Source organism: Bos indicus, chromosome 10 (genome assembly GCF_029378745.1).
Source record: "Bos indicus isolate NIAB-ARS_2022 breed Sahiwal x Tharparkar chromosome 10, NIAB-ARS_B.indTharparkar_mat_pri_1.0, whole genome shotgun sequence".
In the NCBI taxonomy this organism is placed as follows: Eukaryota; Metazoa; Chordata; class Mammalia; order Artiodactyla; family Bovidae; genus Bos; species Bos indicus.
Window position 1 is genome coordinate 100,025,884 of NC_091769.1, and position 21,983 is coordinate 100,047,866.

Below are 21,983 nucleotides of genomic sequence, written 5' to 3' on the forward strand. Positions count from 1 at the left end.
CTGTTTCCATTCCTTACACCTCATTTAATGTATCCTGTGTCTCTTAGACCGTGCCCTAAGATGCTACATTAAGATCTGTGAAAATATTTTAGGGCCAGGAGTCGGGACCTGCGTTTTCTTCATGCTGAGTGGTGTTTACATTGTTCACCTCACACAGAAACTTGTTTCCTCTGACACCATCTCACCCCGGTCCCTGGAAACCGTTGGCTGTTCATGCCTCTGCTTTAGGGACCTCTTGAATCCTTACCCTGCTTTCCATTGAACTTTCTCCATTGCTCTGAGCTGCTTTAGTGTCCTCTGGCCTGTTAAACCTTATTCTCACTTTGATTTCGTGTTAGAAATGTTGTGGCCAGGTGTTTACCCAGAGCTTATCATTCTGAGAGCTGCTGTAACTTGTTTGCCTGTCTCCCTGACCCCCAGCACACATAGGCACATCCCACGGGCTACCGCAGGACCGTGGTGAGCACCTGATTTATGTCTGGTGGGACCGTTGTTGGAAGCTCTGGTTCCTCGACTACTCCGTGTCGACTCCTACTGAATTTTCCTCACCTGTGTTCAGGACTCCACAGTCAACAACGATATTCCCTTACCCTTCCTGGCCTGCTCAGAAAGGTGTGCTTATTCTCTCCAAGGATTACCTTCTACCCAGATGCCACATCATACCCAGTTGGCAAATACTTTGGTGTTGACACCCTTCTGTGACTTTGATCTCTCCCTCTCTCTGGTTTCTCCCTTCTGTCCGTCAGAGTGTTGAGATACACTGCATCCTTGATTTTGCCCTCATTTCCCAGCATTCCATCCTGCTTCTGTGTAAGTACTTTCATTCACAATGTGTGGTAGCTGCGGTCGGTGTGTTATTGGCACCGTCGGCACTTGCGCATCTCGTGTCTCCTTCGCTTACTTCCGTCCACAGTGCGTATTCTGTCTGCATCAAGCCGCTCTCCAAGGCTTACGTGTGAGCACAGCCATTGCCTGCCTCCCGCTTTCTGTTGTTTCTGAGAGCCCTTTTGTTTCTGCGTATCCCTTTGTTTTATTAACACCCTGGCTTTATTTCATGTCCTCGGTGCCTTCTTACTTCTCTGAAGATACGAAAGGTGGTTTTGGACATTTTCTCCCCGCCGTTCTTGGTCTTGTTTTCTCCAGGTGGTTTGTTTTGATCACTGTCTTTCACGATAGAGGTTCTCAGGTGTCTGAGGATCCTTGCTTAACTTGTAATTTAAGAGCAGGGTGCTTAAGCTGATTGGCCTTTTGGGTTCATTAATTAGAGGATGAGGTAAGGGACTTTTGACTTCTGAATGCAGGTCCTGCAGTAAAAGAGTGGCTTGTCCGGCCTGTCTGCTTTGGCGGTGCTGTGATGTCTGTGTCTTTGAGTCTTTTAGGTTGGTCAGCTTTTCCAGAGAAAGATGGTTCAAGAAGTGGATTGGGTGCCAGGGTTCTGGGAGCTCAGTGGGGACAGAACTGAGGTAGGCACCTCAACATTAACTTCTGTGTAATGTTTACTACACACACACACACACACACACACACACACACACACACACACACACACACACACACACACACACACACACACACACACACAGTTTTCAGGTTCTGGGAGCTCAGTGGGGACAGAACTGAGGTAGGCACCTCAACATTAACTTCTGTGTAATGTTTACTACACACACACACACACACACACACACACACACACACACACACACACACACACACAGTTTTCAGAACAGTACTTCTTTCAACATGGCTGGCATTCATTAGTCTAGAAACCCTCTGTTTTTACCTTTTCAGGAGTCTAAAGCTCCACTTTGCTCCAGGGGAGAAGTGGTCAAAGATTATCAGGAAATCTAACTGCTTTTTACAGTTTTAATAGTATGCATTGAGTTAATTTTGCACCTTTTCTGTCAGACCATGATGCTTCATCCGTAAGCCTCTTGAGCAATGATCAACAGGAAAGCATATTTCCAGTAATTCCAAGTGTCTTCAAGGGTCGCAGTAGGGGAATAGCTGTGGTAAGGATCACAGAAAAGAAAACGGATACATAGAGTTTAGGGAGAGCTACCTGCTTCTGGATGGACCCTTGAACCTGCTTCTGCTGTGCCCTGCCTTCTCCCAGCCCCTGCCCAGGCCCCCTGTGCTGCCCACTTCTTGGCCTCGGAAGAAGCTTGGGATCCATATTATTCATTGTTAGTTGAAGACTCAGCTTTTAGAGATCTACTAAGTTTTCCCCTTTTAAAATGTGCTTATTGCCCCCGACATACCATGTACCCACTGCAGTTGACGTGTAGACTCTTAACCACTGGAACATCAGGACAGTCCCTGGTTATCTCTTCTTTTACAATTATTTTCTTTGTGAGGTGTTTTTTGTTTTTTAATTTAACCCTTTACTGACATTTTATTAGAGTTTCAGTTCAGTTCAGTCGCTCAGTCATGTCCGACTCTTTGCGATCCCATGAATTGTAGCACACCAGGCCTCCCTGTCCATCACCAACTCCCAGAGTTCACTCAAACTCATGTCCATCGAGTTGGTGATGCCATCCAACCATTTCATCCTCTGTCATCCCCTTCTCCTCCTGCCTCCAATCCCTCCCAGAATCAGGGTCTTTTCCAATGAGTCAACTCTTCGCATGAGGTGGCCAAAGTATTGGAGTTTCAGCTTCAGTATCAGTCCTTCCAATGAATAACCAGGACTGATCTCCTTTAGAATGGACTGGTTGGATCTCCTTGCAGTCCAAGGGACTCTCAAGAGGCTTCTCCAACACCACAGTTCAAAAGCATCAGCTCTTCGGCGCTCAGCTGTCTTCACAGTCCAACTCTCACATTCATACATGACCACTGGAAAAACCATAGCCTTGACTAGATGGACCTTTGTTGGCAGAGTAATGTCTCTGCTTTTGAATAGGCTGTCTAGGTTGGTCATAACTTTCCTTCCAAGGATTAAGCGTCTTTTAATTTCATGGCTGCAATCACCATCTGCAATGATTTTGGAGCCCCCCAAAATAGTGTCTGACACTGTTTCCACTGTTTCCCATCTATCTGCCATGAAGTGATGGGACCAGGTGCCATGATCTTCATTTTCTGAATGTTGAGCTTTAAGCCAACTTTTTCACTCTCCACTTTCACTTTCATCAAGAGGCTTTTTAGTTCCTCTTCACTTTTTGCCATAAGGGTGGTGTCATCTGCATATCTGAGGTTATTGATATTTCTCCCAGCAATCTTGATTCCAGCTTGTGCTTCTTCCAGCCCAGCGTTTCTCATGATGTACTCTGCATAGCAGTTAAATAAGCAGGGTGACAATATACAGCCTTGACGTACTCCTTTTCCTATTTGGAACCAGTCTATTGTTCCATGTCCAGTTCTAACTGTTGCTCCCTGACCTGCATATAGATTTCTCAAAGGGCAGGTCAGGTGGTCTGGTATTCCCATCTCTTTCAGAATTTTCCACAGTTGATTGTGATCCACACAGTCAAAGGCTTTGGCACAGTCAATAAAGCAGAAATAGATGTTTTTCTGGAACTCTCTTGCTTTTTCCATGATCCAGTGGATGCTGGCAATTTGATCTCTGGTTCCTCTGCCTTTTCTAAAACCAGCTGGAACATCTGGAAGTTCACGGTTTCACGTACTGCTGAAGCCTGGCTTGGAGAATTTTGAGCATTACTTTACTAGCGTGTGAGATGAGTGCAATTGTGTGGTAGTTTGAGCATTCTTTGGCATTGCCTTTCTTTGGGATTGGAATGAAAACTGACCTTTCCCAGTCCTGTGGCCACTGCTGAGTTTTCCAAATTTGCTGGCATATTGAGTGCAGTACTTTCATAGCATCATCTTTCAGGATTTGAAATAGCTCAACTGGAATTCCATCACCTCCACTAGCTTTGTTTGTAGTGATGCTTTCTAAGGCCCACTTGACTTCACATTCCAGGATGTCTGGCTCTAGGTGAGTGATCACACCATTGTGATTATCTGGGTCGTAAAGCTCTTTTTTGTACAGTTCTGTGTATTCTTGCCACCTCTTCTTAATATCTTGTGCTTCTGTTAGGTCCATACCATTTCTGTCCTTTATTGAGCCCATCTTTGCATGAAATGTTCCCTTGGTATCTCTAATTTTCATGAAGAGATCTCTAAGTCTTCCTCATTCTCTTGTTTTCCTCTATTTGCATTGGTCACTGAGGAAGGCTTTCTTACCTCTCCTTGCTATTCTTTGGAACTCTGCATTCAGATGCTTCTATCTTTCCTTTTTTCCTTTGCTTTTCACTCCTCTTCTTTTCACAGCTATTTGTAAGGCCTTAGAGTTTCAGGAGGATGCAAATGTGTGGATTCAGCCTGTGGTCCTCACCCAGGAGGTGTCGCTAACTCTGCCATCTGTCTGCTCTGCCTGACCCAGGCCGTGCTCAGGAGTGTTGATGGGGTGACGAGAGGCTCGTGTCGAGAATAAAGCTGTTTTCTGTGCACACTTGTCTGCACTCTGTGATGTGTGGCCCTGATGTTCCCATGTTTTCTTCCATCTTCTGTCTTTTGTCTTCTGGGACTTCACTGTCTGTTCTTCCACTAGTTCCTTTTCCTTCTCCTTCAGTTCCCTTCCTCTCCTGCCCCTTAAAATGTTACCTTTATTCTGTATCCTGCCCTGAGCATTATTTTCATCTCATCCGTATTCTCCCAAGATGCAGACTAGTAGAACTGCTGTGCCTCAAAGAGGGAGAAGAGGGGGGTGAGGAGCCGCAGCCCACAGACTGCACCCTGGCCCCTCCGTCTGCTAGCTGTGCGGACACGGTGAACCAGAGCAGAACTCAGTGCAAACCAGGCGTCTGCAACCCAGGAGGGATCTGCTTCCTGGGCTGTCTGTGAGGGCTCAGGGAGAAGATAGCCATGCTGAATATGTACAGTTGACCACACGTTGTCATCTCACCATCAGCAGAGACTCTGTTTCTTTCTTCTTTCCCGCTCGTAATAATAAAATCTGAATTTTCAACTTCTTTCTGAACACCTGAGAGTCCTGCAAAGACCTCAAACTGAAGAAGCCTGAACTGGAAACGTGTCTTTGCCCTCTGTTGAGTCTGCTCTCTGCCCTGTCCTGATCGTGCTCCTCCCCCTCCTCCTACACTCATCTGCGTCTCTCCTGCCCTTGCAGGGGGAGGCAGGTTGCCTCTTCCTGGGACAGTCGTTTAAAACGCACCTGCTGTCACTGCTAGTGCTGCGTGAGTGTAGAACGTGTCTCCCCTCCTTTAGGTGTGCGAGAGGAAGGTGGCGTGGGCAGGAGCCCCGTGGCTGAGACCTGGGGCTCCAGTCCATTCCTCCCACTTTCTGTTTTTCTAAAAAAACGTGCTCATGTCACTTCACTACTTAGAAACCCTGGTTTACTTCTTACTTCTTGACCAGAATCCAGGCTCATCGGCACGGGGGCACATAGAAGACCCTTTAGGCCTCAAGCCTTCTTGCTATTCAGTCTGTTCAGCCTGCCACTGGGGTCCCTCTGTTTCTCTGCTTTTTCTTGGCGTAGCTCGCACAGTGCTCTTAGGTTTCCGTTTTACTTAACGAGTGGCCCTGAATCCGCGTGCTCTGAGCTTTGGTCTCTGTTGCCTGTTGAGGAGCAGAGCTGCTCCTGACGTTGGTCGTGACACCTGCTGGTGTGCCGGCGGTCTGTGTCCCGGGCCTCGGGTCTTGGTGTATTTTATAAAGTACTTGAGCTTGAAAATTGTATTGTCGGTGATGTGATCTGTGGCTGCTCGCATTAAAGTTCAGTGTTATCCTTGCTGTATTTTTATCGATGTCTATTCATCTTAAAATTCTTTTTCAAAGTAGTCTGTCTTCAACCAGGCAGAAACTATGCCACTTTTATTGTTTTCATTCGGGTGTGCTCTGTTCCATAAGTGTGCAAAATGAGCAAAACAGATTTTAAAGAGTTTTTTAAAAATAGCCTTTGTATCATGATTCTAGGGCACATTAGGAGTCTGTATTCTTTGTTTATAGAAAATATTGTTGTACTTTATATTGTTACTAATATCCCATTAGGTACCTCATGGAAGAACCTTTCTTCTATCTGTAGGCAGGAAGTTCATTAGAATGCCTTGGTAATACGCTGTATGAGCAAAGGAATGCTTGACTTCTTTGAAAAGATGTTTGGCATAGAATTGCAGCCTTATTCCTAAGTTGAACCATTGTAATTTTCCTTTAAAATAATTACAAATATATAAAGGATTGACATTCTTCTCACATGTGTGATGTTGGGAATGCAAGATAAATTCAGAAGTAAACATTTGTGGCCAATTTCTTTGGCTCAGATTACTATGACATGGAATCCATGGTCCATGCAGACACAAGATCATTTATTCTGAAGAAGCCAAAGCTGTGTGAGGAGCTCGTAGTGGCAGCGAGCCAGGCGTCGGGGATGGAGACTGCAGACGCCCTTCAGGCCCGCTCGGGACACCTTGTGCAGACACGGTAGATGGCCTCTTTGCTTTGTAGCTCACGTGTGTTGATAGACAGTGGAAGTTAACCGCCAGCGCCCAGCCCCCTCCTGCCCGTCCTGGCCCCAGTGTAGATGCTGTGTTGACTGAGAAGTTAGGCCGTGTGTCATAAGGCACACCCAGTTCTCAAAAATTTCAGTTCATCTTTCTTATTCAGAAATCTGTTACCATACAAGTAAGTCAGTATATGATTTAGCTCTTTTAATAAGATTATTTTCTTTATGCACATCCAGGAAATGAAATTTTAAAAGCCAGATGATAAGAATTAGGACATCTCAGTCAGAGAGTTAGCAGATTGGGTTGGGGTGATTATCGCTATAGATAATGGACTGAATGTTCTGTAAGGAAACAAACGTAGAGTTAATAAACTTAGTGTGTACAGAACGGCTGGCTCTTGTGTTCTGAGCATAGATGCTGACTTCTCCATTTGTTTCCACATGACCCTGTGAAGGTCCAGTGGGTGCCGGGGTCAGGGCTGAGGGAGAGCGCCCTGAGGGCAGCCTGAAGGGCTGGTGCCGACGCCACAGAGATTGGCCCTAGTCATCGTGCGTGAGCAGGAATCTGCTAGCCGTCCCTGGGAGTCCTGTCAAGGCTTGTTTGTTAGTGAAGAAACTGCAGACCAGTCAGGGCAGTGGTAGTTTTTTGAAGAGCGCTGTAGGAGGCTCGGCTTTTTGTGCGTTTCCCTAATTCTGTGGTATTTTCTATCTGTCTGGCAGAGATCTTGTACAACCAGATAAACCTGCGAGTCCCAAGTTTATAGTGACGCTGGACGGTGTCCCCAGCCCCCCAGGATACATGTCAGATCAAGAGGAGGACATGTGCTCTGAAGGAATGAGACCCGCACAGCACCCTGCAGCCTCACACGGGGGCCTCGCGGGCCTCCTCCACCCGCAGCGGTCGCGCGTGCTGAGCAGGCAGCTTGAGGACCCAGATGGTAGCTTTGCAAACGGTGTGTGGGGGCTCAGCCCGCCCTCTCAGGGTGCCGGCGTCACGAAGGACGTCTTTGCCATGTGTCTCTACCTCGAATGAATGTTGGTTGGAGGTCTTTTAATCGTAACTTGGTGGTGGCCTGTATACTTCTTCAGACTAAATGGCCAATTGAATTTGAAACTGTTTGTCCTCTGTGTATGCCAAAGCGGAGTTCCACCTTGGAGGCCGACAAATGCCTCTCCACGATGCTTGTTAAAGGATGGATTCTTGCTTGGTGCCTTGTTTATCCTTTTTTCCCATTTAGAAACTGTATTTGTTATGTTCCTCTTGAACCAGCAGCAGTTGGTTACTCTTGTAATTAGTAATTAACTGGACAGAAAACTCTATTTGGATTTTGATGTTATTTCTACTTCAGTGAAATTCCCTTGAAAGGAGTTTCTTATCTGATACTTCAAAGTACTTCTTGGAGGTTTAGGAAAAAACCTTGTTTAAATTAATATAGAAACATTGTAGTAGAGATGAACTCAGTTCAAATGGTGACATGATTTTAGGCAGATGGACACTTCTTAGCAGTGCTTCTCTCACTGGAATCAGTGGCCAGTGCAGTGCCTTGAGCATTTTCATTCTTGATAGTGAATACCAGTCATATTCCTCACAGCTTACAAAGATTTTAGGAACACCTTCATTGGTAAACCAGAGAGACAATTACTGAATATTAAATATGAAGAGCCTCAAAGAAAAAGCAATAATGGGTTCTGAAATTTTCCCACAGTAATCCTCTTCTTGTTAGAGATACGAAAATGTATTAAATACCTTTTTTAGTCACTAAAAATAGCCTTTAGGGGGAGATCGTCAGTGAGCAAAGGACATATTGCTGCTATCTTGAACAAAGTGGAGTGCTGTGAATCAGTTCTGATTGGTGGAGTGAGTTATAAAATCTTGACTTTTCTTTCAAAGGAAGAAAAATTGTACGTGTTAATAACAGAGGTGATAACTGCAGTAGTCAGGCAGTTCAGATTTCTTGACCCCGTATATTTTGTTTAAAATATGAGAAGATTTCAGTGTTTTAGTACTTTGGATTTCAGTTTGGTAGTTTAATTTTTGGTACCTTAGGGTCTTGTTTAGTTGCCAAGTCGCATCTGACTCTTTGTGACCCCACGGACTGTAGCCCCCCTGGCTCCTCTGTCCATAGGATTCTCTAGGCAAGAATACTGGAGTGGGTTGCCATGCCCTCCTCCAGGGGATCTTCCCGACCCAGGGATGGAACTGGCGTCTCCTGCACTGGCACGTGGATTCTTTACCCCTGAGCCACGCGAGAAATGCAGTTTCAGGTCTAATTTGGTTTAAACGTAGACATGCGTGTGCAGCTTTATTGGTGTATGCGCCACAGCAGTGACCCTCTGGGTAGCGGAAGCTGTTCCTCAGGCTGCGCGGTGCTGTGGCCGTCACGGAGACGCCTGTGATGGGGCGCTGCCTTCACGGCTTTGACCCGGGCCTCTCAGTTTCTCGCTCCTGCTCAAAGGCAGAGCTCTGTGGCGGAGGACGCAGGGAGGCCGAGAAGGCCCCATCAGGAGGCTCTCGTCCGGCCTGCTCTGCCCGCCCGGGTGGGGGTTTGACACTCGGTAGTTGCTTTCCTGTCCAGTGTTTCAAGGATGCCACCAATCGCAGCGGCTGTTTTAAGCCACCCTGGCTGGCCTTTCACGGCAGCCCAGATTTTATACTTTGCGATAAAAAGTGAATTTGCCTCTTAAAACTTAAACAGGAAGAGTGTTCATAGCTTATGAAGTAAACGTTAGAGAAAACCAGAGTTGTGAACTTTGTGGCGTTTCCTCACTGTGGGTGGGGTTGTACGGGTGGCTTGTCAAGGTTTCCTGGTTAGGGAAGCTTGTGTGGGTGTTCTGGTGGGTGGAGCTGGATTTCTTCCCTCTGGAGTGCAATGAAGTGTCCAGTAATGAGTTATGAGATGTCAGTGGGTTTGGAGTCCCTTTGGGCAGCCTGTATATTGGCGCTCAGGGCTGTGTTCCTGTGTTGCTGGAGAATTTGCGTGGTATGTCTTGCTCTGGAACTTGTTGGCCCTTGGGTGGTGCTTGGTTTCAGTGTAGGTGTGGAGGCGTTTGATGAGCTCCTGTTGATTCATGTTCCCTGGAGTCAGGAGTTCTCTGGTGTTCTCAGGATTTGGACTTAAGCCTCCTGCTTCTGGTTTTAAGTCTTATTTTTACAGTAGTTTCAAGACTTCTCCATCTGCACAGCACCGTTGATAAAACATCTCCTTTCGAAGACACTGGGCTGCCTTTCTGGGTGCATACTGTCCTCTGCCGGCATTCAGAAGTTGTTTTATGGATTTGCTCAGCATTTAAATGTTATTTTGACAAATCTGTGGGGGAGAAAGTGGTCTCCCCGTCCTCTTCCTCCGCCATCTTCTGAACTTTGTGTATGTATGACATTTTTTTGTCAGAAAGATACTGTCCTTGTCCAGTGTCTAACTTCTTAGTGTTGCTCCTGAGAGCTGTCAGGAGCTACTTTACTCCGTTTCCAGAACACCCTGCTCTTGGGTATTCTCTTAATGTCTGGGTTCTCATGTATATGCCAGAGTTTAAAGCATGTTCTTTAGGAGGGGAAGGTGAAACACATTTTCTCTGCAGGAATTACACATCAAAAAAAAAAATTAATAATTGGAGAAAACCCTTCCTTCCAGACTATCGTAATTTGAGACTAAGGATACTTTTCTATCCTGGAGCTAGATAATGACCTTCACTGAGTTTAAAGGCACGTGGGCGCAGTCTTGGCAGTCTGGGGGTGCTCGTGGTAGGCTTCAGGGCCAGGCTCTGTGCCGTGTTCTCGTTCTTGAAGATGGAGGTGGGCGCGCTGGAGCAGGAAGTACTCCTTAAACTGGCTGTGGAACTGCCTTTGATCGATTGCCTGTGCTACGTTCTTGTTTCCATGGAATCACAAAGCTCTAAGGAAGACAGTTTCTCTTGGTTTAGATGAGGAAACAGGAGTTCGGAGATATTGGAGCACACGCCCAGGGTGTCTAGCTCAGCCGGTCAGCGACAGAGCCAGGTTTGAGCTGCAGGAGGACTCGGTGGTGTGGTTGAAGTGCTGTTTGCTCTCATAAACATGAATGAGAAATTTGTTAGTAAGACCCTTGGGTTTTTTTCCTAGGGTGTCGGATCAGTAGCTGGCATCTCATTATGGTCTTCAGGTGTTACTTGGTTTATTCTGTGTTTTAAGTTTCAGTTAGTTGCTGTCATTTAAAAATTAGATGGCATAGGGGACTTCACTGACCGTCCAGTCGTTAGGACTCCCAGCTCCCACTGCAGGGGCCTGGGTTCCCTCCCTGATCGGGGAGTGGAGATCCTACATGCCGCACAGCTCAGCCCAAAAACAGAGTAGAGTTTAGATCCCAGACGAAAAGGTGTTTGCTTCCTGAGTCGGGCGCAGTCTGGTGGCACGAGTACCGTTTGCTGACATCGGCGTCGTTGAGGGTGTCGTTTGACGCGCCCGGGAGGGGTGGTGCTGAGCAGCACCTCGGGGTCACACGTGTGCTCTCCCCACCGCTCTTCTGAGCAGGTTTCCTCCGTGAGGCTTTCTTCCATCGTCACCTCACATCTGGACAGCCTCACGCTGATCTGTTAAGTGATCCTCTGGGCCCCTCTAGGTCCTAGGACATTTGTGACGCTTTGGGCAGAATCTTTGCCTTCCTTTGTCCATTGATGTGAATTTATCACCTGTACCTAGAAAACTGCGCATGCCTCGGCGAGTGGGGACACTTGTTTGTAGACACTGACTGTCCTGACCTGAACATGAGAATTCGTGCACGCTTTTATCTCCTCGTGTTTCCAGTTCCCATTTCATTTTATTGGTTCCCTAGTTGACACTCTTTTCTCTTTTAATCTTCATTCAGCTGAAATAATTCTGAGAATTGGAGTTCTTCAGGGAGAACTGACTCTTGTTGAGCGTCCCTGTCCGCTTTCCTCTTCCCGTTGAGAACACTAGTCTACATCCTAGTAATCTTTCTAAGATTCTAGTTGTATTATTTGGACTCATTTGTTTCGTGTTACTGTAGACATGGAACGTAAGGCTCTAAGACTGGGTGTTGAGGGAAGTTTACTAAAGGGGTCACGTCCTGAGTTGGTTATAATAAGTGAAAGACTTTTGGTTCGTTCCCCTCTGTAGCTGAGATGAGCGAGCTGAGCGTGGCGCAGAAGCCGGAGAAGCTGCTGGAGCGCTGCAAGTACTGGCCTGCCTGCAAGAACGGGGACGAGTGCGCTTACCATCACCCCGTGTCGCCTTGCAAGTGAGTCGCAGCAGCTCGCGCCTGGCTTTCAGGTCCCTTCCTCGGGAGAGCCTCCTGGCGCTCCTGTGACCAGGCGTGGGCTTTGTAACTGCGTGCAGCGGAGGCACTTGTGAGCCCTCCAGGACAGCGCACACTGGTGTCGTCTGAGCGCGAGGCGGCAGGGGTCGCCTCTGTGCCTCTTGAGGTGCTTAAACTTCTGGGTTTGAGGATTCTGTACATTGAAGGAGTAACAGACAGGTTTGGCCTTGGGAGTTTAAGATGAAGCAGGGCAAAAGCTAACAAGAGTTTTGCCAGGACGCACTGGTGGTAGCAAACGCCCTGCTGCATAAAGTGTTAGAGAGACCTCAGTTACAGAGTAGACGGTGTCTCTTCTTGTCCCAAGAAACACTTCTGTCTCTCATGGTGACTTGGCTTGAGATGAAAGTCTGTGATTCCCCCAGGCCTTGAAGTAGGCATTTGTGCCCTGTTTTGATGTCTGGCGTCATTTAGAAATGGGAGTTTGCTTTTTTTTTCTTGTTACTTCAGTGTTTCTCAAAACAAGTAGTGATGGAATTAAGAGCACAATGGACCATCTCTACAAAAAAACCATGTATTTGGGAGATTAAATGTGAATAATACGTTTTATTTTGTTTTATAGAGCCTTTCCCAATTGTAAATTTGCTGAGAAGTGTCTGTTTGTTCATCCAAATTGTAAATACGATGCAAAATGTACTAAACCAGACTGTCCCTTCACTCACATGAGCCGAAGAACCCCAGGACTGCCTCCAAAACCAGGTCAGTGACTGCACTTCTGCATTTGAGTGAAGAGGGGAAAGTTTTGTGACTGTGAACTGAATTAAAAAGAAATAGTTTGAGGTCATTGTGTAAGAATCAGTTAACTAGTTTTACAGAACAGGTGTGTCCATTCTGTAGCATTCTAAAGTGTTGGATCTTGAGTAGTGAATATTATAAATGTCCATTTTTTAAAGTAGTTCCCATAAAAACATCCACAAACTGCACTGAAAATTATTTTGCCAAATCTCATCTCTGTCCGCAGTCACAGCACCAGCACCGCCTTCCAGTAGTCAGCTGTGCCGCTACTTCCCAGCGTGTAAGAAAATGGAGTGTCCCTTCTATCATCCCAAAGTAAGAACTTTCACCTTCCCAAAAAGGAATTTAGTGGCAGCTTGTTCACTAGCAAACTATATGTTGTCTTCCTTTTTTTTTCTTTCCCAGTTTAACTTTTTTGTTAAAAGTTAACGTCATGGTTTTTAAGACCTTTAAGTTATTCCCTAGTTGTCCCTGAGCCTGTGTGTGGCCCGTTAGGCCCAGTTGTCTGAACTGGTTTAATGTTAGTAGACTAACCTCCCGTGGGCTCAGACGGTAAAGACCCACTTGCCAAGCAGGAGACCCGGGTTCCATCCCTGTGTCAGGAAGACCCCCTGGAGGAGGGCATGGCAACCTACTGCGGTATTCTTGCCCGGAGACTCCCACGGACAGAAGAGCCTGTGGGCTGCAGTCAGTGGGGTCGCAGGGACTCGGACACGACTGAGCGGCCCAGCGCAGCAGCCTCCCGTCCCGGGAGAGGGGCGCTCCCTGCTGCTCGTGGGGTTCCGCTCTTCTTTGCCCCAAACGTGTGTCCCCCTCCCCACCCTCATGCCAGACGGGAGGCGCTGAGGCGCAGCGGTGCTCAGTGACGCCATCTGTAGTCCACACGGGTACCCGCAGTTGGTCGACGCGTCTCCAGCTGTCTGGCTGCTCGGCATGAATCACCTTCTCTTTGAAAGGCAGCCTAGTGGCCACGTGAGAGGCCTTCAGTTCCCCAGCTGCAGTCGGACGCAGATGAGGGTGAAGATGGGGGGTGCTGGGCAGGATGGGCAAGTGGTTATTACAGGAGTGAGAGGAACTCTGTTATACGCTCAGCGTCCTTTTGAAGTTTACCTTGTTGTTATTCGATTAGGATTTTGTCTTGGTGGGCGTGCCTGTTTGAGGGCTTCAGTAGTAGTAAAGGAAATGTGAACAGTCTGTGTCTGCTGCCCCGTTGCCCTTCCAGGCTGGCTCCTGTCACCCCAGGGGGCTGTGGGTTTCTGCGTTAGCTTTGCAGGTGTTGAAACTGCTCTCTGTCTTCAGCATTGTAGATTTAACACTCAGTGTACGCGGCCTGACTGTGCGTTCTACCATCCCACCATCACCGTACCACCACGGCATGCCTTGAAATGGATTCGACCTCAGACCAGGTAAAGGTTAGAAGTAGTTTTCCTAATGTCATTTCAAATGCTTTTCTAGTATATGTAGTACTTTCTTACATTTGTAAGCATACAAATTTGGGGGGAGCATCACTTTTTGTCTGCTGTTCACTTAAGGGTCTTTGGCAAAATAATTTACTACATAAACCAAATTTTGTTTGATTCAGCAATTGCTTGTTTGCCTCAGACTTTAACTTCTGAACACACTCTGTGAGCTCAAGGCCTTCAGATCACAAACTTTCACATCAGTTTTCTTAGACATTGTTAAACGTTGAAATTAAGTTTCAAAATGTTTTACTGTGACCCTTACATTTAAATGCATATATTAGTATCTTTTATGTACCTTATATAATTTATTCTTTTACAAACTTTATCTTTACATTGTAATCTGTAGAGCAAATGTCTGAAAATACTCAACTTCTATTAACTGACGTTAATTAAAGCAGCTAATTGAAAAACTTTTGGTTTTGTTTATTCAGTGACTGACACCCAGTCCTGCCTGACAGAAGAGTGTGGCGTTTGAGAGTTTCCACCTGCTGATGAAAGACATTCTACAGAATTTGTCAAATCTTTGAAACTTGGAATATATTGCTTTCATAATATGAAGTTTATTGCCTATCTGAAGTGTCTAATTTTTCAAGTTTGTAAGTTTATTAAGTGATTTTAACATTGGGTCTTTTTTTGTTGTTTTGTTTTGACTGCAAAGACAGTTTAAGGAGAAGCTGAAATCTATTAAAACACTTGAGGCGCGTTTGTACTCTGTGTTCAGGTATCAGAATTTACAACGTGGTGCCTTCACTGTTGCTACTGCTGATCCAGCCGAGGCCCAGCAGTGCAGTGTGGAGAGTGCTGTGTGAGGGGAGGGTCCTTATTCCAGAAGTTGGATGGCTGCTCTCCCGTTCCGACTCCCCAGAAGACAGGAGTGGCCCAAAGTGCTGAGGTGGCATAAAACAGTTATTCAGTCCTGCTCTTTAAAGTGACTTTAGCCTGAAAAGCATGACTATGAAGGCTTTTTGAGTTGAGTGCTGCTTTGGTGAACGGCTCCCAAATACCTGCTCCCTTGCTTCTGAGAAAGGGTGAGTGAGGGGGGTGTGCAGGATGAACGTGGTTGGAATGGCAAAGGCAAAAAATAGGAACAGCTCCTTAAAATGCTTGCATTTACTGTTAACGTATGCTTTTTAAATAAGTATTTTGGGGATCTACATTATCACAAAATTATACAAAAATTTTTTACAAGTATATACATAAGGTTATCAGAACAAACTTTAACTCACAAGATGACAGCTATACATACATATTCTCACATTCTGAAAAATAACATTCTCAAATAACTCCACAGAAAATACAATTACTGAAGATAGTTTTTTAAATGTAAAAATTAGATTTAAATAGTGTATTTGAAATGACAGTCTATAATTACAGAGATCAGATGGGTCAGCTGCAAAACAGGACTAGGCTTTTGGGAACTGAGTGAAAATGCAGAGTTTTGTGTGTGTGGTTTTAGAATTGTTAAGGCAAGAAGTGTCGAATGCTTTAGAATTAAATAACAGCTCACTGATTTTTAAAGACAATGTAACTTTTCAAAAAGTAAAACTAAAAGTTGGTTAGAAAAAAAGAGTTAATGCAGAAAGGATAGTAAAGATCAAAATATTCTAAGGACCAAATTAAACTATATAAAAAAAAGTTGTTTGACATGCTTATTAGTCATACATCCAAGAGATAAAGGGATAATAAACTACATGTGTGTAAAAGTCCATGTTTCAGATGCTAAAACCTGCAGCCTTGTGGCCAACTCTTTGCTGTTGGAAGAAGAAAGAATTAACCAGTTATTAAACCATCTTCTAAGTTGCAATTTGCTGAGCTTATAAGACTTGAAACATCAGAACAAGCAAGAGAGTACACAAGGGCGTACGTAAGGCTCTCGTGTTGGTAGCCTTGGCTGAAATGCAATGCCACTTCATTCTAAAAAGTTTACTCCACCGAATCTAAGGTATTTGTTCATTCGAGTGTTGACTTGAGATGCTTTATTTCTGCAGAAGAAATTTGTTTTAAATTGTATTTACAGAAATTTAAACAGACTTTTTAGTATCAATGCTCATAAATGGAGTATATTTGTATTCTCATAATTTCACTGTAAAGAATGTAAGCGGGAGACAAGAGCTCAAGTGATTTAGTTCAACCGTTTTGTGAGGAAATAATGTGCTGAAATCAGATTTTTTTCTGTTTAAGGAGACACATTAAGAGTTGCATCTTTCAGCCGCTATGCTTTATGGGCAGGCAGAGGTTCACTATAACTTGGTCCAAAATGAACCACCATCAAAAAAGTTCACAGAAAAAGAAGGGAGCAGAGGTGGCCGTGAGTGGCACCAGGATGTCTGGGCATGCGTTTCCCTACAGAGAGGCAGCCAGCGGTGCCAGGGGAGGGCTCAGTCAGTATTGCACACGGGAACAACCCTTTGGGTTAAAAATAAACGGTGTAATGCACGCGGCCTGTCCCGGCTGTTCACCTGGCCTCAGTTGATGGTTGGTGTGAGGACGGCGGTTGTGGGCTGACGACTGAACTCCGTGGGACCACGTCAGGACTCGGACAGCAGGGATTGAGGCCGCCGCCCGCGGGGAGAAGGACGGCGCAGGGGAAGCAGGTCATCTTCCTGCTTGCTTAAAGCAGGTCATCTGTGTGGTTCCACGATTACGGCTGGAGTTTCTGCCTGCGCTGTAATGAGACTGAAATTTCTCTTCAGGCAAAAGCAGGTAAACTTGACCCAAGGAACATTTGAAGCTGCACCCGCCTCAAACAGAGGGGGGAGTGTGCTTCAGGGGAATTTTTAGCTTTAACTTATTGACTGCTCCTATAGAAGCTTTAAATATTAGTGTTTCATCAAATTGGGCTTAATTTAAGAGAATCCATTGACACGAAAATGAAAGAGAATGATCTTAGGGTTTCAAGCTTCTTAAACGAACACCCCAGTCAGTCCTTCAGACGCAGCTGTTCAGAGCTCTAAAGCCGACCAGGTTCAGTCACTGGTTGGGCTTCCATGATGTAACTCGGCCTTTTCTGGTTTTAATATTTACAGGGTATTGCACATAGGAGACAGATGACCAGAACCCGAAAGGCTCTATTGCACACACAGATAATCACACGTGAAAATAAAAATCCACAGGACCAATAGCGCATCTTAAACTTCTTCATACTTAGAAAAATATATTTTTAAATAGCAGTCTGCATAATTTCCAGTCCTCAGGAAACTAGAGAGAAGCTAAATAGGAAGTTCCTGAATGGCAAGTACTGATCTTTGGCAGCATTTAAAGGGAACAGGAGTAAAGACCTAAGGTTCAGCCCCAGTCCACCAAGGAAGAATTGTAGACGAGTTATATAAGTGGACTGATACTCACTGGAAGTCCGCCTATGGGGTGGCATACATTAAACAAAATTTTTCCATAGAAAAAAAGGCTATAAAAATTTTATTTCAATAGTTACTAAATTGTGTAACTTTGTAAATGTGAATTTAATGCTTTAGTTTCCATGTTAAATGTTTCTATTAGATTGCATCTTTAAATACTCAACATTCTCTCCCAGTTAAATAGTACTACTGTCTAAAACCTTAAACTGTACATCACTGGAAATGATGTTTATCATACTTTTTCATTAATGAGGCTATAATCACGTTCTACTGTTTGAGTTACAGAGATGAATTCTGGATGTTAAGAGTGACAGCTCAGAAATGAAAATGTAGTGATCGTATACTACTGCCTTGGGATTTGTTCTTGAATTTAAAACTTGCAGGAGAAAAATGTCCTTTATTAACGCTTAGGAAGCATTATATTCTCCAGTAGACCTCCTGTATGTTTTCTTAGGGAAAATAATGTTTGCCTTTTAGAAACATCCTTTTTAGGGTGATGGTATATTTCCTTATGTAAACCAAGGATAAAATACTAAACAGTTGAATCTTGAAAATAAAAATTCAAAAAAATTTTTGCTAAAAAAGAGGATGAAAATTATCCAAGTTGGGTTTTTAAGGTTTTGGTTCGTTTTTTTGAGGAGCTCTGTCTCCCAAACCTCCCCAGCAGGGCTGCCAGATCTGCATACTCCCCAGAATGGAGGCTGGCTGTCACCATCAGTTCATTTAATCCTTTCTTGACATGGGATTACCTGGCAGTGTGTGGATTATGGACAGTTACCTTGTGCATATTAGAAATATTTTGAACCCATCAGTCTTCATTTTGACAAGTTTGGGCATTTATCCCTGTTTCAGTCTTAAGTTAGCACCACTTGACTGCGCAGGGCTTGGTTCTGATTATTTTTTCCGCTTCTGTAGTCCTGCTTTTCTCAAGGCTGTTAATTTACAGAATCTTCTCAGCATCCGTATCTTTCAGTGAGGCATATGTACACATTTCCAGACAAATAAACTGCAATCAGAAAAAACAGCAGTGAGTTCATGATATTTCTAGATTCTCAGAACAGTTTTTCAATTAAGCTTTCAAATCATACATGCATAAAATCTTTCCTTTTAAAGTCCTTTTATTCTCTATTTACACAGTATACAAACTCCAAAGAGCCATCTGGTTTTGCTACCTTAATGATGTTGACTAGCTGAGTCCATACAATGAACCTGTCAGAAGAAGTGACATTAAATCTCTTAACTAGTAAGCTGGCGTATCTTGGGCTGAGAATGTCACCAACCTGCAGTCATCACCGCCAGCACTAACAACGTGTCGATCACCGCTGGTGAATCGGATGTTCGCCACGTGGGGTGAGTGCCCCAGGAACCTTTTGTGTTTTGCCTAAAAAACAATAAAGACCAAGGCTCAGCGTGTGTGACAGACACAGAAGTCAAAGTTCTTTCTATCAGGAACCACCATCTCCATCACAAAGACTGGAGAGGAAGCAGTTTGGACCGCAGCTATTGATTAAATGTTTTTTCAGAATGATGGGTCTGCATTGAAAAGCACTTGCAGTTTGGTAACAGGTGGATTAAAGCTGGTAAAAGGCTGAGTGCAGCTTTGTTAGGGTTGTCTGAGAGACGGCGTGACTTGAGGGAAGGGGAGATGATTTCTAACCGCTTTTATTTCAGATTAATGGATTTAGGAAGCTTGGAACAAAGTTTAGAATCACAAATTTCAAAATATTTTCAAATCATGAGAGGACAATATATTTTAGCACATAGTATGTGGGAAAATGTACTAATGATTAAAAGTAAATTGGGGGTAAAGTTACATAAAATACTAAACCCAAGATAAACTTACAAATTTTTCAGGACATGGGAAGTCAAATAACTTAACCATGCCAAAGTCATCTCCCGTTACCAGGCTGATTCCTGAACGAGAGACACAGGCACAGCTGACATCTGCTTTCTCAGCGTGTCTGGACCAGATTCCCATAACTTCATCTCCTAGAATACTACAGAGAAGGAATAAAAAAAAACCCACCATAGCAAACACAGGTTTACCATACTGAAAAAGTTTCATGGTAATTAATCTCTACCTAATTACATTATGTAGATATAAGAATAAATTATGAAAAGGCATTACCTGGAAGCCTGAATTTCTCCTGGGATGTGAGTCCCCCACACATACACCTTTTCTTTTTGAAATTTTACAGTTTTAAGGGTTTATAGACTAAACAATCTTTCAAAAATTCAATTAATACTTTACAGTAGCTGACAGAACTATTTTAAAAATTAAGTGTTTATGTTATAGGAATTTGATGGCATCTTTCATTTTCACTGATGATTACTGATGGTTAACTTCCACAGCCAGCAACTTTGAACCCATTCATAAGGTTTCATTTCTAACAGCTGCTATCAATAACATTCCTATAGAAAGAGAAATAATACTATTGCCTAACAATACATGTTTCTGTTTGTTATTAAACCTATTTAAGGAAATATCATGGTATCTTTAAAGTCACAACTTTGATTTCCTTTAATTAAATGAACTGACATAGAAATATACTTGATCAAGAGGGGTCCCACCCTGAGTATATCATTTTCTTAGGAAGAATTCAAGATGGTAACAAAAACTTAAAACTCAGTTACTTTCCCTCGGCGAATGGCTCTAGCTGTTCAGAAATAGGATTTTCTAACTTTCCTGACTTTCAGTTAGTTCTTCCCTTCTGAAGACACGAAATATTTACCTAGTCCATGTAGCCCAAGTGATTCTGTCAATGGCAGCCTGATCCATAAGGTGTTTTCCTGAAGGCACTTCATAGACATGCCGTTTATAGCAACCAGTGGAGACCTTTCATAATATTAAAATGGAACAAGAATCCCATCATGTGAGAAGTAAAAATCCAGAAATAGTTCATAGTATACTGGCAAAATGCTACTTGATTTACACTTCTAATGTAATTAAGACTAAAAGATGACTATAAAAATCTGAGCAAAAGGACTCAGAAGAACAGACTGGTAAGGAATTATGCAGAAACTGCGCAGTGGTAGTGAATGAAAGGCAAGAGCTGAGCTGGGAGCAGGAGTCTCAGAAGCACTAACCATGGAAAAGCGGAACTACTCAGAAGTGCAGTGTGCGTGCTGTACCTGGAGGTGTCTGCCGTCTGCAGAGAAGTCCATCTGAATGACGAAGCTTGGGATGTCTTTGCAGTAGCTGATTCTGTTAAGGGTGGGGCCCAGTGTTAGGTCATAAAAATCCACTGAATTCTCACTGGAACCCACTGCTAGAAACCGGGAATCTGGACTAAATCTGAACATACAACAAGAGATGACATGCAAAGACGCATTAGACCACATGGAGTACAGCAGTGTAAACATTGACGGGGCCTCCCTGGTAGCCCAGGGGCCGAGAATCCACCTCCCAGTGCAGGGGACGCAGCTCAGATCCCTGGTCTGGACACGAATCCCACATGCCTCGGGGCAGCTCAGCCCGGGCGCCACAGCTCGGGCCCCTCGAAGCCGCATTAACTAAAACCAGCTTAGACCAGTGGCTTCCTGCTTAGTCCTTAGTAAGTATTCAAGACGAGAGTGTGTGATTCGGCCTCAGATTTACCTGATAGGCAAAAGAGATTTTGTAGACTGATACCATATTTGTTTTATATGAACAGGTTTATATTTTACGTCAGTGTTAAGTGGTTCCTGATTTTTCATCTGATTTCATCTTTAAAAATATCTCAGCTTTTAAAAAACCACTAACAATTTACATATATTACTAAGTTACATAATTCAGTAAGATAGGATTCTTTTATCTGCGAAGACTGTATCTTAACAGCAAGGGACACAGACCAGCTTAACTCATGTCAGGCTATTAGATGAAGGGATGCAACTTGGAGCTTGGAAGAAGTTATTTTTAAATAAAATACTATCTGCCACATAAATACAGAAAGTACTATTTGCCTAGTGATCACGTGAAGCCATATGGTTTGGTGTTTTGAAAGTGCTCCATGGTCTTGCTGACATACCTTCGGAACACTGGAGGGCTTAGAGAAGCCATAATTACTGTTTTATATACTGACATCCTGAGGAAGGTGTCAACTGTAAAAACGGTCTTACTGGTAAAAAGAGTGCAAGTTCTGACAGACCTGGGTCCAGTGTTCTGTGTTGATCACACAAGTGCTCAGTAAACAGTGTGCACGCGTGCTAAGGTCACTTCAGTCGTGTCCGACTCTGCGACCCCGTGGACTGTAGCCCACCAGGCCCCTCTGTCCATGGGATTCTCCAGGCAAGAAGACTGGAGTGGGTGGCCATGCCCTCCTCCAGGGGATCTTCCCAACCCAGGACCAAGCCCAGGTCTACACTTCGGGCACTTACCACTAGCGCCACCTGGGAAGTCCCGGGTTCAGTAAACAGTAACCACCGGTAACAAAAGCTTAAGCACTGAAAAAGGCTCCAGAAAAATTTTAATGCAGATTCTGGAGCACAGATGTTCAGTGACAATGGATTAAAGGAATGAACTATATATTCAGTAGAGATTAAGAGAAGTAAAAGGTGTTTGCGGTTTAAAGTTTTAATTTTCTAGTCTTTGTAAGAGATGTTAGGGGTTTTCATTTTCCAGGTTTTTTTCACTGTGCCATGCTGCTTGAGGTACCCTAATTCCCCGACCAGGGACTGAACCCAGGCCGTGGCA

The 21,983-nt window shown here is 44.3% G+C and overlaps 2 protein-coding genes across 24 annotated transcripts in view; one reads left to right on the forward strand and one right to left on the reverse strand.

Annotated features, from left to right (window-relative positions):
* ZC3H14 (zinc finger CCCH-type containing 14) overlaps positions 1 to 14,667 on the forward strand; it is a 41,834-nt gene extending 27,167 nt beyond the window's left edge. For 8 of the 14 annotated variants that reach the window (XM_070797992.1, XM_070797994.1, XM_070797993.1 and 5 more), the window contains 7 exons: positions 6,273 to 6,432; positions 7,175 to 7,407; positions 11,565 to 11,685; positions 12,323 to 12,459; positions 12,722 to 12,810; positions 13,795 to 13,901; positions 14,390 to 14,667. In XM_070797992.1, the coding sequence (XP_070654093.1) occupies positions 6,273 to 6,432; positions 7,175 to 7,407; positions 11,565 to 11,685; positions 12,323 to 12,459; positions 12,722 to 12,810; positions 13,795 to 13,901; positions 14,390 to 14,396 (854 nt within the window). In that variant the 3' untranslated portion in view covers positions 14,397 to 14,667. The remainder of the gene's footprint in view (positions 1 to 6,272; positions 6,433 to 7,174; positions 7,408 to 11,564; positions 11,686 to 12,322; positions 12,460 to 12,721; positions 12,811 to 13,794; positions 13,902 to 14,389) is intronic. The other 6 variants (XM_070797998.1, XM_070798002.1, XM_070797999.1 and 3 more) reach the window with 1 other exon arrangement.
* A 386-nt stretch (positions 14,668 to 15,053) lies between these two features.
* EML5 (EMAP like 5) overlaps positions 15,054 to 21,983 on the reverse strand; it is a 160,965-nt gene continuing 154,035 nt past the window's right edge. For 7 of the 10 annotated variants that reach the window (XM_070797984.1, XM_070797980.1, XM_070797977.1 and 4 more), the window contains 4 exons: positions 20,444 to 20,606; positions 20,044 to 20,147; positions 19,155 to 19,308; positions 15,054 to 18,692 (listed from right to left, as the gene is read on the reverse strand). In XM_070797984.1, the coding sequence (XP_070654085.1) occupies positions 18,552 to 18,692; positions 19,155 to 19,308; positions 20,044 to 20,147; positions 20,444 to 20,606 (562 nt within the window). In that variant the 3' untranslated portion in view covers positions 15,054 to 18,551. The remainder of the gene's footprint in view (positions 18,693 to 19,154; positions 19,309 to 20,043; positions 20,148 to 20,443; positions 20,607 to 21,983) is intronic. The other 3 variants (XM_070797978.1, XM_070797976.1, XM_070797979.1) reach the window with 2 other exon arrangements.